This window comes from Trichechus manatus, unplaced genomic scaffold, assembly GCF_000243295.1.
Source record: "Trichechus manatus latirostris isolate Lorelei unplaced genomic scaffold, TriManLat1.0 scaffold00050, whole genome shotgun sequence".
Lineage (NCBI taxonomy): Eukaryota > Metazoa > Chordata > Mammalia > Sirenia > Trichechidae > Trichechus > Trichechus manatus.
Window position 1 is genome coordinate 6,865,581 of NW_004443986.1, and position 17,648 is coordinate 6,883,228.

The window sequence follows — 17,648 nt, forward strand, 5'->3', positions numbered from 1 at the left end:
ATTCGGGGGAGGATAAGAAACTGAACCCGGAGTGCGATTCCTGTTGCGCGGCTACGCATCAGGAGTTCTTGCGAACGATGAGAATGGCAACTATCAGAGCCAAGGGGGGAGAAAAAGAGCTAGAGTGTGCAAAACAAAGAGCGAATGTGGGCCGCGGTGACTTCATACCTCACCAATGTCCCGCCCACGCTGCTCCGAGCTGTAGCTGCTCTGCCGCCTGGGCCGCCGGTAGCGTGGGGCGGTTTCCTAGCAACTCCCGGCCAGGAGTGCGCCCAGCTAGGCTCTCGTTGAGAGACCCCCGGGAGGCCGCGGCAGGACCACTCCTCCTCCGCCCATCGCCGGCCTTCCCTCCCTCGCATCCTCGCCGGGTGCGCCCCAGAACGCGCCAGCTGCCCAGGCTCTCTGGGTGGCGGGACGCCCGAGCCGTGCACTGGAGCCAAGAGGACGAGGGCACGCAACCCCCGCCCCGCGAGGCCGGGCGCCTGCACCCGCGCGGAACCTCCCCTCCAGCGCTCGCGGCCGTCCACTCCACTCCCGGCCGAGTAGGGAGCGGCGATGTTTCGCGCGGTCCACGCAGGAGCCAACGGGCGCTTCTAGGGCGCTCCTGGAGCCACCTCCCCCGGCTGCTGGCACCCCAAGCTTCCTCCCTCGTCAGCCAGGACGCTGCCACCTCGTCTTTGCACGCGGCTCCGCTGACGAAGCTGCAAAGCTGCAACTAAGTGGAGCTAGCCTCCCTGCCCACCTGTGGAAGAAGCTCCCGCTTATTGATGCGCCATCGACTTTTTTTTCCTCTTCAGCCTCGCCAGCGTCCCCTCCCACAGAAACAGCATCACTCAGTGAATGTACATTAGGGTGGTTTTTCCCCCCAGCTTCGGGCTTTGTTTGGATTTGATTGTGTTTGGCTTTTTGCTAAGCTGATTTATGCAGCAGAAGCCCCACCGGCTGGAAAGAAACAAAAGCTCTTTTCTTTGTCCGGGAGCGGGTTGCGGAGCCCTCCCTCGCGTCGCCCCCGCGGGGCATCGGCCATCTGAGGAGGTGCTGCTCGTGAAGACAGTGGGACCCGCGGTGCCGAGCTGGGAGGGCCGCGGGGGCCCTGAGATGCCGAGGGGTGTCCAGGCCCGCGTACCTGCACCGGGAGCTCCGAGCCGCGGGGTCCGCCTGCTGGGCCTGCGGGAAACGTCCTAGCGAGACTCGGCCCGCGGGCCCCGAGGTGCGCCCGGGAGGCGCGAGCACGCGCCCCGAAAGCAGCGAGGCGGCGGGCGCGGTGCGAGCGACTGTGCATTATGTGTCGCTGGGCCCTGGCTTTTTTTACCGCCGCATTTGTCTGCCTGCAAAACTGCCGGCGAGGTCCTGCCCAGGCTCTTCGGACGGCCTGGGTGTTTTCACTTGTTCTTGGACTGAGCCAAAGTGGTAAGTTTTTTTGCTTTTTTGTTTTTCCCCCTTCTGTTACCCAAAGGGTGTCACGAAATTGCTGTCTGGCTAGAGCATCCTGGCCAGGTAAAGTTGTCGGTGTCAGCGTCGGTCTCCCAAAGAACTTTAGAGGAACAGGTATGTGGCAGGTCTTCGTTCGCAGGCTGCCCCAGGGAGGCCAAGTGTCAAGCATTTCCGCCCCAGAGTGATAGCAGTAACTAATTAAACGAGAAGACACTATGTGCTCCCTAACAAGGGTGTTGGGGAAGCGAAATAATAAAGGAGTTTGGAAGGGAGGAGGAGATAGGCTTACTTAGAGAAACCAGTGTAGGGATTCCACTCCATCCTTAAGGGCATTGTCTGTAGAGAATATATTCTCCGTCTTTCTAGTATTTGGGTCCACTAACCATTAACTTGCATTTGACTCGAGGCTATGGATAAAGTAGTTGGAATGGAAATGAGTCTTCCATTTCTAAGTCCATGAAAGAATAGGATGCAGCATACAAGTTTCTTCTACCATAGTGCTTAGCTTGAATGAATTAAAACACGAGGCATATTCTTGCTTTAAATCATCATCTTTTCAGATTTTTAAAAACTTTCCTAATTAGCCCCTCAGTGAGCTCAATCTCTGAGACTGAGAAACAGAGAGAATCCTGAACTAGGATTGACCTTCTGTCCAGGCAGGCCACTTCTGTCAGAATTACCTTGGGTTTGGAGAGGTTAAACTTTATTGTCTTCATCTGTAAAATGGGGATAATAATACTTGCACTCCCTAAATCACAAAAGGAAGCTCAAGTCAAATAGTGTATAAAAAGGTGTTTGGAGGATTTGCAGGGCTTTGTTCGAAAGAAGTAAAACGTACAATAATTAAGAGTAATGATCAATTTAGGATGAGTTCTCACTGGTTTTAAACATAGGTCAGACATTTATTTTTTGCAGTACAGTGATTATTGCCATACTTTTTTTTTTTTTTTTTGATTTACCTTATCTGTGTTTGGTGGTCACTGAGTCCTTACATTTTATTACAGACTGTCTCTGACCTCTCTGGTTCTAGGAGAGTTTAACTAATAATTGTACTTGTTTTGTAGACTAAAATTTACTCCTACGCTTTGAATTGATGTGCCAGGTTTCAGCCTGAAGCTAATTACAACAGTCAAGTCATAACCTTGTAAAAAAGGGTTTATAATGGAAACACCAAGCTAGCTTCACTTAATTGTTGCATATATAATTGTCTAATATTTGTTTCAGGGAGATTTACCTAGCTATGTGAAACCCTGGCAATTAGAGTAAATTTTTATGTTGTGGTTATTTTTGGCTTATATGTTGATTTCAAAATAAGTGAAACATAGAGCAAAGGAAAAAATAACATTCACTATCAATTATCTCTTAAATGGAACATGTATTTGTTGCAGCAGATTTTTTCCACAGAGTAAAATTCCATCCTGTTTCATAAATTAATGACAAAGTGTTTTTCTAGATTTAATAAACACATATACACATAATAACAAAATGATGAAGATCTGTCAGCGGGTATATTTTGTTTCTAAAAGGTAGGCAAAGGACAAAAAGCCCTACTTACTTTTAGAATTTGCTAATAATAGTAATAAGTTGTTTTTAATATCATTGTGTTTTGTAAATATTAATCAATCTCTCATGTAGTAGCACTGTGTTCCCATCAAGTGAATATAACTGATTTGAAGCAAATATTATGAATGGGCCCTGCACCTGCAGTCATGAAAAGAGAATGGTTATCTAAAATCAGAACAAGGCATCCTTTTCCCAGTCTCTGTCAATATGCAAATATTTCTGATGTATTCTGGTTTACACTGCAGTTAAAAACATGCAAAAAATTTAAATTATAGCCAATACAACTCAGAAAATTAGAGATCAGCGTAAACTGTTGTACTTTAGTGATACAGCTACAAGTCTTAAATTATATGTCTGCACAGTGCAAATTAGATGCTTAAAGCAGAATAGAAATTTAGGTATCAGTTACAAAGGAAATCTTGTTCCCTTGCTCAGTAGTTTACACCGAGGAAATGTTGAGGGCAATAAAGCCATACAAAAGGAAACTTAGAGTGCCCAAGAACAACAGAACTTTAATTTTGAAGTAGGATTTATAGGCCCCAAATACATAGTGAACATTTAATAATAAATGTGTAGTGAACAGGGGGTGCTATGAATAAAATAACTTTGTGGTGTAGAAAAAAATCATACGAGTTTGCTTTTCAACTTTCCCTGTGGAAATTACCAACAATGAGAGAAAAAAATAACACAATAAAATGGTTAAATGAGTAACTGGAAAACACTAAAGAATACCTAGCTGGTTAACATTTAAAGAGTTAATGCAGCAAATCAGTTGCTTCCACTGTTGCCTGATTTGAAAGATTAAAAATCTTTGTTACCTAAATTGTTACATAGAAATACAAGAGTGACAAAGTTCAAAGGTTACCATTTCTTTATAAAAGTGGTAATTATTATCACAATGAAATTTCACCTTCTGTGTATAATCAACTGTTTATTCTTTTCAGTAATAATCAAATGGGTTAGCATTGTTCTGTGGCTATAGCACATCTTTACCTCAAAACATGTTTCATAGCATAGAGAGCATAAGAGCAACAAAACTTCGGGTTTAATTTTTGAAGTGGGGTTTATCGGCCCTGTTCAGAATTGTTTATGTTTACCTAAAGTGAAAGGTTGTTTAAAAGAACCAAGACTTCATTTAAAAAAAAAATTCAGTCCTTCAAACTATTTGCCTGAATAGACATCCAGATTACTTTTATCTTAAAGCAACTGAGACACTTTCTGATCAGTTAAGAAGTCATCTATTCTTGCACAGTATATGAAAGTCAGGTAGCTGACATGATTTGGGAAATGCCAGAGAGATATCTGTGCCCCAGAATAGTTCCTTCACCTGTTACCAAATTATCTGAATAATTTCATCATTTAATTAATTTCTTTGCGTTAAGCACAATATTGACCTTATGTTTTGTTTGTTTGTTTGAATGTTGTATTATGGAAATTTTTAAGCAGAGAGAATGGTATAAGGAACAGCCATGTACCCATCACCTGGCTTCATCAGCTATCAATTCATGGCCAACTTCTTCCCTTTCTGCCCCTCCCAGTTCCTTTCCTTCTCTCAACTGGATTTTTTTAAAGTAAATCCCTCATGTCATTTTATCCTAAAATATTTCAGTAACTAGAAATACCACTAGAGGAGAAATATGCTGTTATTAATCCCACAACATGAATATTTCTATTTGATCACTTTCAGTAGAAATTTTGTTGTTAGCTGTTGTTGGGGTCAGCTCTGACTCATGATGACCTTACATACAACAGAACAAAACACTGCCCCCCCACCTACGTCATCCTCACCGTTGCTAACAGTATCAGTCCATCTCAGCAAGGGTCTCCCTCTCCTTCGCTGGCCCTCTATTCCATCAAACATGACATTCTCCTTTCTTGGTTGATCCCTCCTAATGATGTGTCCAAAGCAACTGAGTCAATCAAGATTCTGTTGTGATCCATACAGCTTTCATTGACTAAATTTTGGAAGTAGATTGTAAGCCTTTCTTCCCAATCTGTCTTAGTCTGGAAGCTTTGCTGAAACCTGTCCACCACAGGTGACCCTGATGGTATTTGAAATACCAGTGGCATAGCTTCCAGCATCACAGCAACTTGCAAGCCACCACAGTGCAACAAACTGACAGGTGGTGAAGTAGAAATTTAGGACCACACGGAGGATTGCAGAAGAGAGGGAGTCACGGAATGACAAAGATACAACTTCAACCATTCTGTCATGGTTCCATTAAAAAAATATTTTTCTTAAAAGTATGCACATGTAACAGCTTTTTGGTATGCATGTATATTAAGAAGAAAAAATAATATGAATAAGTCTTCTTACCCAGACGAACATTAATTTCTTTATCCCAAATGGAATCACAGAAAATATACCTTGTTTTAAGTTTCAGTTTTAAGGATTGTTCCTTTAAAACATCCCTTAAGATTTCATCATCAGTTTTTTCTCTTCTCTACTGGATCATTTAGATCAATATCTATACATGGTATAATATCTTCTATTTCTCACTCTCTTTAAGAGTGAAAGCCCTTGAAAGAGTTGTTCATACTTGCTGTCTCCAATTCTCCTTCTCCCCTTCTCTCTGAACTCATAGCAGTCAGGCTTTCTTTATCACCTTGGCAGTCACACAGATCTTGTTAAGATCATAGTGACCTTCCCATTGCCAAATGTGGTGGTCAGTTCTTAACCTTCATCTCGCCTGTCCTATCGTCTGTGAGTGAATGGACATTGTGGACCACTCCCTCCTTTGAAACACTTCTTTTAGCTTTCTGGACACCATGCTGTCTTGGCCTAATCTTCTTCATCTCTGATGCTGGTTCTTCCTCATCCAAATGTAGGAGGGGCCCAAGATTCAGTCCTTGGACTTTCTCTTCCAGTGCATATTCAGTCCTCAGGTGAACTGATGTAGTCTTCGATCTTAAATACCATTTCTGTGTTGACCAAACCAACCCCGTTGCTGTAATCTTATGGAATATCCTTGCGTGGCATGAACGGTTTGCATTTGGCTGCTAATCAAAAGGTTGGCTTTTTTAATTTACTCAGAGGTGCCTCAGAAGAAAGTCCTGGTGATCTACTTATGAAAAAGCAGCCATCAAAAACCCTATGGAGCACAGATGTTCCCACAGAGGGAAGGATACAGATTTGTGAATTAGAAGCATGGTTAAAGCATACTTTGTGTTGAATCCCCAGAGACTCTCAGCATACTTTAAATGTTCCTCACTATGGATGTTTTCATATCATAGTGAGAATGAGGAGAGAAGACATGTGGCTTTACAGGAGTAACCTGGATGGAATTGTGGACGGAACTCCCACAGTATTTCCAATGTGCTACAGATGTATATGACTTGTGGTTATGAGAGAGAAAGAAAGAGAAAGAGACTGACCTGCTAATTAGCTGGTAACCAGTCAGTTTAGTCAGAAATACTCAGTGGGACCAAGTCATGGTACATGAGTCAGATCATTGACCAACACGGGCTCGTCACATCCCTAGCTACTTGGAGCTCTTCTATAACTTAATGCCCCACATTGTTTCATATACTCATATTACTTTTATTACACACATTTTTACTAAGGTAGGCATTCCTTGGGCTGTTAAATATTTTTACTGATTAGCCATGTCTAGCAGTATTGGTCATTTAGAGTGTGGGATTTCTAGTATATGCTAGTCTAAAGGCATATACTGCTACACTTTCTTCAGGCAGCAGTTTGATGCTAAGGGATCAAAGGCTCAGTTCTAAGCAATGGGAATGCAGCAGAAAGTAAAACAAAGTCCCTGTTCGCTTGACACGTACATTATAACTGAGGAGAACAAATCTGTATATATGCACATATATGTGTATATCTATTGTATTTTACGCAAATAACGTGCTCCTTCTACATTTGTTTGCCAACTGCGCCCTCCCACTGTGAGTTATTTTTTGTAAGTGCTGCTATGCCAAATTTTTCTTTACAAAAGTACTTTGCAGAGGAGAGTACAGTTGGCAAACAAATGTAGAAGGCACATGTTATTTGGGTAAAAATATGTATAAGTGTGTATATGTATGTAATTTATTAGCAATTAAAAGAAGAAATTAAATAGAGTGAGGGGTCATAAATTAATGTGAGGAGCCTGGAGATCACCTTTCACCCAAATAATAGACCAGCCTGTAACATAAACAATAACACCCATGAGGAAAGCGCTCCTTAGAACAATCACCTATATGAGACCAAAAGGGCAATATCTGCCCCAAAACAAAGATGAGAAGACAGGAAGGGTCAGGAAAACTAGATGAATGGAAGTGGGAATCCCAGGGTGGTAATGGTGAGAGAGTTGACACATTGCAGATATTGCAACCAATATCATGGAACAATTTGTATATAAATTATTGACTGGGAAACTAATTTGCTCTATAAACTTTCACCTAAAGCACAAAAAAATGTTCAAAAAGAAAAGAACAATAATAATTAAAAAAAAAACAGGAAGTGGGGCAAATCCTCCTCCTCCAAAAAAGAAATTAATGTGAAGGGGACAGGCTGCTATTTTATACGGATGATCAGAACCGATCATCCTGATAAAGTTAAATTCTTCAGGTTAAACTTCATTAAGCTCCTTCATTAAACTTCAAACATTAAACTTCTTCAACTTTTACTTTCCACAGTCCACTTAAGGAATTTCGTGATCTTTCCTATAGTTTGCTGTGGAGTTGATTTTGATTCATGGCTACCCTGTGTGTGCTCCATAGGGTTTTCAGTGGATGATTTTTTGGAAGTAGATCTTCAAACCTTTCTTCCCAGGTGCCTCTGGGTGGACTTACACCTCGAATCTTTCTGTTAGCAGCTGAGCACGTTAACCACTTGCACCATCCAGGGACTCCATTTGAAGAAAAAGTCCCCATAAAATCCAGGTAATTGTTCTGCTGATTTAGAGTAACCAAGAGGTAGTTTTTGAAAAGGAAGTAGGTCACATATAAGATCCAGTCACTGTGGCAGAACCCTCTAATCCCTACAGCCTTTCTTCCATTTGTACCGCGCAGGGACTCCTCCTATAGTTTAACTTCCGGAAAAAGAAAAAAAAAGTTCCATTAGGATTTCCAGGTTAATAAGGTACTAGGAATTTTATTCTCCTTTGCTATTTTTGTTGTTTTTAGCCGCCATCGAGATGGCAATGGACTTAGTCAGCCCTGACACGTGGCTACCCAAGGTCATTACATTCTCACTTAGGGCTAGGTAGAAAAGAGTTTTAAGGCAGGGGAGGGGTGACAAGATGATAACTGCGTGGGTGATATGAGGTAAGAGATTTTCTTAACATTGACTCTTTGTCCTGGAGAGTTCCTGAAATCTATCTCCTTCTTTCAAGATATAATGCACTGCAGTAGAGAAGGCTCAAATTATCTTTTCATTTTATGTGCTTCCTAACCAGCCTGTCATTTCAAATCTTTGTCCACATTTTAACTCTTCATTCAAAACTTTTCCATAGTTCCCATTTTCTTTAGGCCTGTAGGCTGACATACAGAGCCCTTCCAGAGCACGCCTCCCCACTAGCCCTCTTTTGGGTGCCTTCCAGTGGTTTCGAAGGCTCATAGTGATCTCATGTGTCAGAGTAGAACTGCCCCATAGGATTTCCTAGGCTATAGATCTTTATGGGAGCAGATCACCAGGTGTTTCTCCTGTGGAGCTGCTGGATAGATTCTAAGGACCAACCTTTCAGTTAGCAGCCCAGTGCTTAACCTTTGCACCACCAACAGCACCCTGCCCCACCAGCCCTCTGGGGAATGTTTATGTGCTGTCTCCCCAACAGCCTGTGATCTGAGAGGAGAAACTGCCTGTTGTTTCTGTATTTCCAAAGCCTGATACATAGCAGATTCTATTAAATTATTTGAAGCGACTTAATGAATAAGGTGAGGACAGCAGTGAACAGTTTCACATTGGACAGCTAAGCAAATAAGCCCCATTCAGCTCTAATCCTGACCAGAATTTGAATTTAGGGAAATATATTTTTATTTTAAAAATGGATTCCACTATAAAAGGTTTAACGCTATAAAACACACTTATTTCTGCTTTCCCAGTTCAGAAAGTAGGTGCTTGCCCTTGTAGGCCAACCTTTGGCAGAGATAAAAAGTAGAGACTTAGCGTTCTTTAATCTTCTTGTAAAATCTGTATTACTTTAGAAATTTCTGTGACAGCTATCGTTTTCATTGTTGGTAGGTAATTAATCAAAAATAATTCTTTACCCTAAGTGTGTATGTTAAGATAGATTTCTATTCAGATTACAGAAACTAGAATTGATAGTAATTTTTAACTAAATACTGAAAATAATTATAAAAAGACAAAGTTTTGTAGTCTATTTCATCCCTTATTCTACTCATTGTGATTTCTTACAGCACCTGCTGCTTTGTGACAGGCGCTATACTGGGTTCTGGAGTTAAAAGAATAACAGTAGTTAACATTTGCATAGTATTTTCCGTATGCCAGGTACTCTTATGGACATATGGTATGAAAATATATCCTTTAATGCTCACAACTCTCTGAGGTATTTACTGTGATTTTCCCATTTTGCAGTTCAGCAAACCACTTAAAGAGCTGTTGTGTAACTTTTTCAAGATCTCTTAGCTAATAAGTGGTAGAACCAGAATTTAAATCTGTGTGGTTTGACTCCATGGCCTGCATTCTCAATGACCTTGAGAATAGAATAATAGGCCGTCTTCCTGGGTAAGAGGGTCCTCCGCTCTGGGCTTTGGAGGGTCTGCTCTGAGCCATAAAGAGTCTGTCACCCTCTTCTAGATCACCTCCGGAATTTTCTGCACAGAAAGGCCGACTTTCAGGGCCTTCCCCCTGCAGGCAGACGGTGCTACCTATGTGCCAAATCCCAGGTGAGAGTGGGAAGGGTCTGCTGATCCAGGGAAAGTAAACAGAGCTTGAACATGCAGGACAGAGTGTTCTGCAGGTCAGTGACAGGCTCCTTGCAGTGCAGGATGGAGCTGGAGTGGGGAGAGAAGAGGGCAGACCACGGGCTAACGGGAAAATGCTTCACACACCACCAGTTTCCCATCCAGAAAGCTAAGGAGGCTGACAATCTAAATTCAGACCTATCCTTCTAGGCCATTATGAGTACATGTTTATCAAGATATAGGACGATAGAATTTATTTTACTTAACAGTTTCTTAGCCTGGTTTGTAACTTTAAAATATTTATTCTTAGTACGCCACCACAATTGGTACTTTTGCTCTTGGCCCTGAAAAAGAGGCAGACTTGTCTAGAAATTCAGTTATTAATGGAGTGGGGATGGAGGAGCAAACAAAGCACCAGAGACTACCTCATAAGGAGAATTACCTCATGTCAAGGTGCTTTTCTATGTTAGTAGCTAAATCCCTTTGGGTAGGCTCCAAGATGTATATAGATATTTCACTGCATTCTATCTTCTTGCAAACAGGGTTATAGTGAGAGTCTGGTGGATGCATATTCTTAATTTACTTTTACTTTTTATTTCCCTCTATTAACTTAAACATGTCCCAGCAAAGAACACTCTACTGACATGAATAAACCAAATTGGGTTAAATTATTCAGCTGGCATATATTTAATATCTATAAGTGAGTGAATATGTATAAAAAACACTGTCATACTGGCTTCCCACCACTTGTCTGTCAGTTTGTCATATTTCAGATACCAGTAGGGTCACACATGGTGAACAGTCTTCAGTGGAGCTTCCAGATTAAAAAAGTCAAGAAGAAGGACCTGGTGGTCTACTTTTGAAAAAATTGGCCGGTGAAAACCTTATGAGTAGCAGTGGAACATTGTCTGATATAGTGCCAGAAGATAAGCCCCTCAGTTTGGAAGGCACTTAAAATACGACTGGGTAAGAGCTGCTTCCTCAAAGTAGAGTCGACCTTAATGACGTGGATGAAGTAAAGCTTTCGAGACCTTTATTTGCTAATACGGCATTACTCAAAATGAAAAGATACAGCTTTAAATATTTATTAATAGTCACAATATGGAATGTAAGAGGTATGAATCTAGGAAATTTGAAAGTCGTCAAAAATGAAATGGAATGCTTGAAGATCGATATCCTAGGCGTTAGTGACCTGAAATGGACTGGTATTGGCCATTTTGAATCATGCAATCATATGGTATGCTATGCCAGGAATGACAAAGAGGAATGTCATTGCATTCATTGTCAAAAAGAACATTTCAAGATCTATCCTGAAGTACAACTCTGTCAGTGATGGAATTATATCCATACACCCACAAGAAAGACCAGTTAATACAACTGTTATTCAGATTTATGCACCAATTACTAATGCCAAAGATGAAAAAATTGAAGATTTTTACCAACTTCTGCAGTCTGAAATTGAGCAAACATTTAAACAAGATGCACGGATAATTACTGGTAATTGGAGTGGGAAAATTGGAAACAAAGAGGAAGGATCAGTAGTTGTAAAATATGGCCTACGTGATAGAAAAGACACCAGAGATCACAAGACAGAATTTTGCAGGACTAGTGACCCATTCATTGGAAATACCTTTTCAACAACACAAATGGTGACTATACACATGAACCTCACCAGATGGAACACACACAAATCAAATCAACTACATCTGTGGAAAGAGATGATGGAGAAGCTCAATATCATCAGTCAGAACAAGGGCAGGGGCCAACTATGGAACAAACTATCAATTGCTCATATGTGAGTTCAAGTTGAGGCTGAAGAAAATGCAAACAAGTCCACGGGAGCCAAAGTATGACCTAGAGTATGTCTCACCTGAATTTAGAGACCATCTCAAGAATAGATTTGATGTCCTGAACACTAATGACTAAAGACCGGATGAGTTGTGGGATGACATCAAGGACATCATACATGAAGAAAGCAAAAGCTCATTAAAAAGACAGAAAAGGCCAAAATGGATGTCAGTAGAGACTCTGAAACTTGCTGTTGAACATCAAGTAGCTAAAGCAAATGGAAGAAATGTAAAAGAGCTGAACAGAAGATTTCAAAGGGCAGCTCGAGAAGACAGAGTATTATAATGAAATGTTCAAAGACCTAAAGATAGAAAACCAAAAGGGAAGAACACACTCGACATTTCTCAAACTGAAAGAACTGAAGAAAAAATTCAAGCCTCAAGTTGCAATATTGAAGGATTCTGGGGGGGGAGGGGAATATTAAAGAAGGCAGGAAGCATCAAAAGAAGATGGAAGGAATACACAGAGTCACTGTACCCAAACAAATTGGTCAACATTCAGCCATTTCAGGAGGTAGCATATGATCAAGAGTTGATGGTATTGAAGGAAGAAGTTCAGGCTGCATTGAAGGCAGTGGAAAAAACAAGGCTCCAGGAATTGACGGACTACCAATCGAGATGTTTCAGTAAATGGATGCAGTGCTGGAAGTGTTCATTGATCTATGCTAAGGAATTTGGAAGACAGCTACCTGGCCAGTGGACTGGAAGAGATCCATATTTGTGCCCATTCCAAAGAAAAGTGATCCAACAGAATGCAGAAATTATCGAACAGTATCATTAATATCACACAGAAGTAAAATTTTATTGAAGATAATTTAAAAACGATTGCAGCAGTACATCTACAGGGAACTACCAGAAATTCAAACTGGATTCAGAAGTGGATGTGCAAAGAGAGATATCATTGCTGATGTCAGGTGGATCTTTGCTGAAAGCAGAGAATAACAGAATAATGTTTACCTGTGTTTTATTGACTATGCAAAGGCATTCTAGTGTGTAGATCATAACAAATTATGGATAATATTGCAAATAATTGGAATTCCAGAACACTTAGTTGTGCTCATGTGGCACCCATACATAGACCAAGAGGCAGTCATTCAAACAAAACAAAGGGATACTGTGTGGTTTAAATTCAGGAGAGGTATGCATCAGAGTTGTATCCTTTCACCGTATTTATCTGTATGCTGAGCAAATAGTCTGAGAAGCTGGACTATATGAAGAAGAATGTGGCATCAGAATTAGACAGACTAATTAGCAACCTGCGATATGCAAATGACATAACTTTGCTTGGTGAAAGTGAAGAGGACTTGAAGCACTTACTGATGACAATCAGAGACTACAGCGTTCAATATGGATTTCACCTCAACATAAAGAAAAAAAAATCTTGATAACTGGACCAATAAGCAGCATCATGATAAATGGAGAAAAGATTGAAGTTGTCAAGGATTTCATTTTACTTGGACCCACAATCAATGCCCATGGAAGCAACAGTCAAGAAATCAAACGACACATTGCATTGGGCAAATCTGCTGTAAAAGACCTCTTTAAAGTGTTGAAAAGCAAAGATGTCACTCTGAGGACTAAGGTGCACCTTACCCAAGCCGTGGTATTTTCAGTCTCCTCATATACATGCAAAAGCTGGACAATGAATAAGAAAGACTGAAGAAAAACGGATGCATTTGAATTGTGTTGGCAAAGAATATTGAATATACCATGCACTGTCAAAAGAATGAACAAATTTGTGTTGGAAGAAGTGTAGCCAGAATGCTTCTTACTAGGAAAGATGGCAAGACTTTGTCTCAAGTACTTTGGACATGTTATCAGGAAGAGGAGAAGGGTATCATCCTTGGTAAAGTATAGAGTCAGCAAAAAAGAAGACCCTCAATGACATGGATTGGCCCAGTGGCTGCAATGATAGGCTCAAGCATAACAACGATTGAGAGGATGGCACAGGACCAGGCAGTGTTTTTGTTCTGTTGTATATAGGGTCGCTATGAGTCAGAACAGACTTGATGGCACCTAACAACAACATACTGGCTTCATGAACTAAAAGGATTTTTTCAGTTCAGAAACAATCTTAAAGTGACCTTCTTTCTCCTTTCACAGTAAGTTAATTAGTATAATTTACATATCAAAGATAAATATAATGAAAGTCAAAATGGTCATTATTGGGATTTTATAATTTAATTACTATAATTTTACCTTTTAACAAGAGTGCTGAGATTAATGCTTGCTAAGAAATTACTAACATTAAGCAGACGCAGTGTTGAAATTATCTTTCTTGAGTTATTTTGAAAGATTCTCAACTAAAATTAGTTTAGAAAATAAGAATAACATGATTAAGTTAAATTTACAGTGTTATAGTAGTCTTATCAGATCTATACAATTAATATGATATTAAAGAATGCTTTTATTTTGGGTGATGTTATTCAAAAGTACTAAAAGTTCATATTAAACTATATTTATATACATACGTATATAAATATATATATATATATGTAAATATAAAATCTTAAAAAGTGACCTTTCATGCTGACTTCATGAACCAGGTGTCATTACAATAGTGGTTTTGGAGATGTGTTATCACTCTTACTCTGGTAGTTGGTTGTTACTCTTGCTTTTTAGTTGAAAAATACTGCTACATTTGTTGAAGACAGTGTCCATTGCTGTTCTTTATCATTATTGGTACAGTTTGATTATTCTATGGAATTACACAAATGGTACAGAAAAAGGAATGAGAACAAGGGTGACTGTCAAGGGCTAATTCCAGCCAAAGTCCAAGGGAGAGACTGAATTTGGAAGTGGAGAGAAGGGTCAGTAATGAAGACAGTAGGATGGATGACCACAAACAATTCAGGTCTGAAGACATGTGCCAAATGTTTCTTATTGTTATGTGACCTGTGCAGTGGCTTTGGACCCAACTTTCTTTTAGAATAGGAAGGGTTGATATTTCACAACGTGCTGATTTACCAGTGGTAAAATGCAGCCACAGCTGAGAGTACTGTCCTGCAAGTTCATATGGTACCAGAGTTTTTTCCTTGGTATTGAACCACAAAGACTTTCCCAAATACAAGCATCTTTTCTAATTTCAATGGAGGCCACAAATTTAATCTAATTCACCTGTAATTGTTGCAGGTACTAGGTAGGGGAAGAGGCTAGATGGAAAGTTATGGTCAAAATGAGTTTTAAGATATTGTGAGGATGAACAAAGAAAATAATTAATAGAAAATAATTCAAGATTCTACAGGAACTGGTTTGACAGTAAGTACCTTAAGGAGTGCCAAGTGAGGGAATGTCTCTCCAGATTGCTAGGAGGCCAGGCTGGCTTTGCCTAGTGATGTCAGTTATTGATTGACTGTAGCAGAACAAACAACACAAGAAGTTTCAAGGTGGGCAAGAATTCTGTAGAACTGGCTGTTCCAGTTGGAAACAAAGAACTCATTGTAGTAGAACTGTATTACTGGCAGAAAAATGCCCTCGTCGGTCTCTTTCTTATTACAAGGAGTACCTCCCAAAGTATTACTCCATGGTCTTTTTGTGCATTTGATTTGGATTTTTAGTGGTGAATTGAAAGCAAAAGAAGCAGAATGTACAAAAGAGGACTCTCTAGAAGTAGTAGATGGGGCCCAAGTTCCAAGAGAATTCATCTGGATGATGGTGGCACTAAAAAAAAAAAAAAAAAACAAGAAAGGAGTCACAGTTTCAGGCATCTTGAGTTTTGGTTTAAAAGGTCAATCGTTTTAGTGCCAGAGCCCTAAGGTGAGAGCCAGGGTATATAATGACAGTAGCCTGATCTCTAAGATTGTTAATGGAAATACGAGGACTAATTGTTCACAGAATATAGCATGTTTGGTGCTTGTGAAGAATCCAAGGCCATGTGATTCTCTGATAGGACTGTGATGGGTAAGAGAAGGGGACGGAGCTCCTGAGCATGCACCTGTGCCCTCCTGAAGGCAGCATAGCACAACTGGAGGATGAATCCAATTCCCTATGTCACAGTGCACGTGGTGTTAATGGACCTTTCCAGAGCTGACCCTTGGCTACTTGGAGGTCAGCATAGCATTGAGAACAGAGACCACCTTTCTCTGAGAACAGGGGCTACAGGTTGGATTATCTGCTGATGGACTTGTTGGGGCAGGGATTCACTTACGGACATTATGAAAAGAGTCAGGTATCAAGGCTTTTTGACAAATTCTGCATCCCAGAGATTTGTTTAATTTTAAAGTAAAAAAAAAAAAAAAAAAAGACAAATGCTGCCTCTAACTGAATTACTTGGCAGTGTAGAAACATTTGTTCAGTTAGAACTATCACTGGATGCTACATCCCTTCTCCCTAACCAGGACAGACTTCTCAACTACTGCTCAGACAGCATGGAGTTCTTTCTCCTGCACTGGGTAATTATCATTCTCTTTGGGTTTATTTTTTTTCTTTCAGCCCACGTGTGGAATGAGTTTTTCTGGCCCTTTGGCCAAACTAGATGCTTCTAACCCAGTGTTAAAGAACATTAAGCTACAGAGTACACCAGAATTGAAGATTCAAGGTCTAGAAAGCTGCCATCATTGCAGAGGACCTGTTAACTGGTCAGTCCACTTTAGAAAAATCCCAAGAAATTTTTAATTACCTAAACTTTTTTTTTTTTTTTTTTGAAGAATCTTTTCTTTATCTTCAGTTTTGGAACTATTTATGGTGCAGTTCTACTCTGTCCTATAGGGTTGCTATGAGTTGGAATTGACTTTGGTTTTATTTTTTTTTTTTTTTTTTTTTTTTTTGAAGCCCGCCCTCCAGCATAGTGTTACTCATATACCTGAATTTTCTACACAGGATTTGGGTTCCCAAAAACTTTACCCTGAATAGAGCAAACTCACCTTTCTAGAGCTTTGACAATGTTGTGAAGTAAGTGGCCCAGGATGATATAAATGAGTTGATTATACAAGGCCAGGTTGTTGGGTGTTATCTAGATATACAGTCATCTCTCCATCAAGATCACAGGAGATCCTGGGAGACTGGTAGGGAATTCCAATACAGATGAGAAGGTATTACCAAGAACGTATATACCCATAGTATATTTAGGAAAATCTCTTCCATTCATCCCCTTTCTAAATTGTTGGAGTGCAGTGGTGAAGCATGGAGGAAACCTGGGTGCCCCAGGGTTGTCCAGGAGGCAAGGAATCAATGACCTCAGGTACTCATGCTGCATTGTGAGAACATGGAAGTCTAGGAAACGCAGAGAGGGTTTGGAGTCTGTTTGTCGTTTAAAGCAGAGCCTTCCAGTCCTGGAGGGGTACATAAACTTAGCTACCTCTACATGTGCAGTGGATGTGCAATATGGGTCTGACACAGTGGAGAGACACTCCATAGCCTCAGTTATGATAAGTAGTGCTTAGTCTTGGTTCTCTAGAGGAGCAAAACCAGTGGAGTATAAATACAAATACATATAGATTTACTTTAAGGAAATGACTAACACAGTTGTGGTGGCTAGCAAGTCCCAAATTCATGGGTCAGGTGGAAAGCTAAAGACTTCTGCTAGCTCATGTGGTTGCAGGGGCTGATGAGCCCAAAATCTGAAGGTCAGAAGGCAGGCTGAAGACTTCTGCAGGCTACTTCCCAAGAACCAGAGTTCAGGTGATGAGAAGAGTGTAGGGTCAAGAGAGGGAGAAAGATTGTGCATGCATATCTTGCCAGAACGTCCATTTATATACTGGAGGCAGGTCACACCCCCGAGGAGACTCCCTTTTCAACTGATTGACTGATCACACCAGATTACATCATGGAGGTGATTGTATATTACATTACATTATGGAAAAGCAATCAGTCCAGTGTTTGCCAAACCACTGAGAATCATAGCCTAGTTAACACATAACATTAACTATCAAAAGGGGTAACTCCTGTATTTTCCATCCAAATAGGATTTGATTGTATTTTTAAAAAGGCAGCTTGGGGTCTCTAGCA

The 17,648-nt window shown here is 40.5% G+C and overlaps 1 protein-coding gene across 1 annotated transcript in view; it reads left to right on the plus strand.

The window, feature by feature from the left end:
- The first annotated feature begins 607 nt into the window (after positions 1–607).
- The window catches only part of ITGB8 (integrin subunit beta 8), an 89,716-nt gene continuing 72,675 nt past the window's right edge, over positions 608–17,648 (plus strand). Inside the window, exon 1 of the mRNA XM_004377439.1 lies at positions 608–1,410. Within this exon, the coding sequence (XP_004377496.1) occupies positions 1,284–1,410 (127 nt within the window). The 5' untranslated portion in view covers positions 608–1,283. The remainder of the gene's footprint in view (positions 1,411–17,648) is intronic.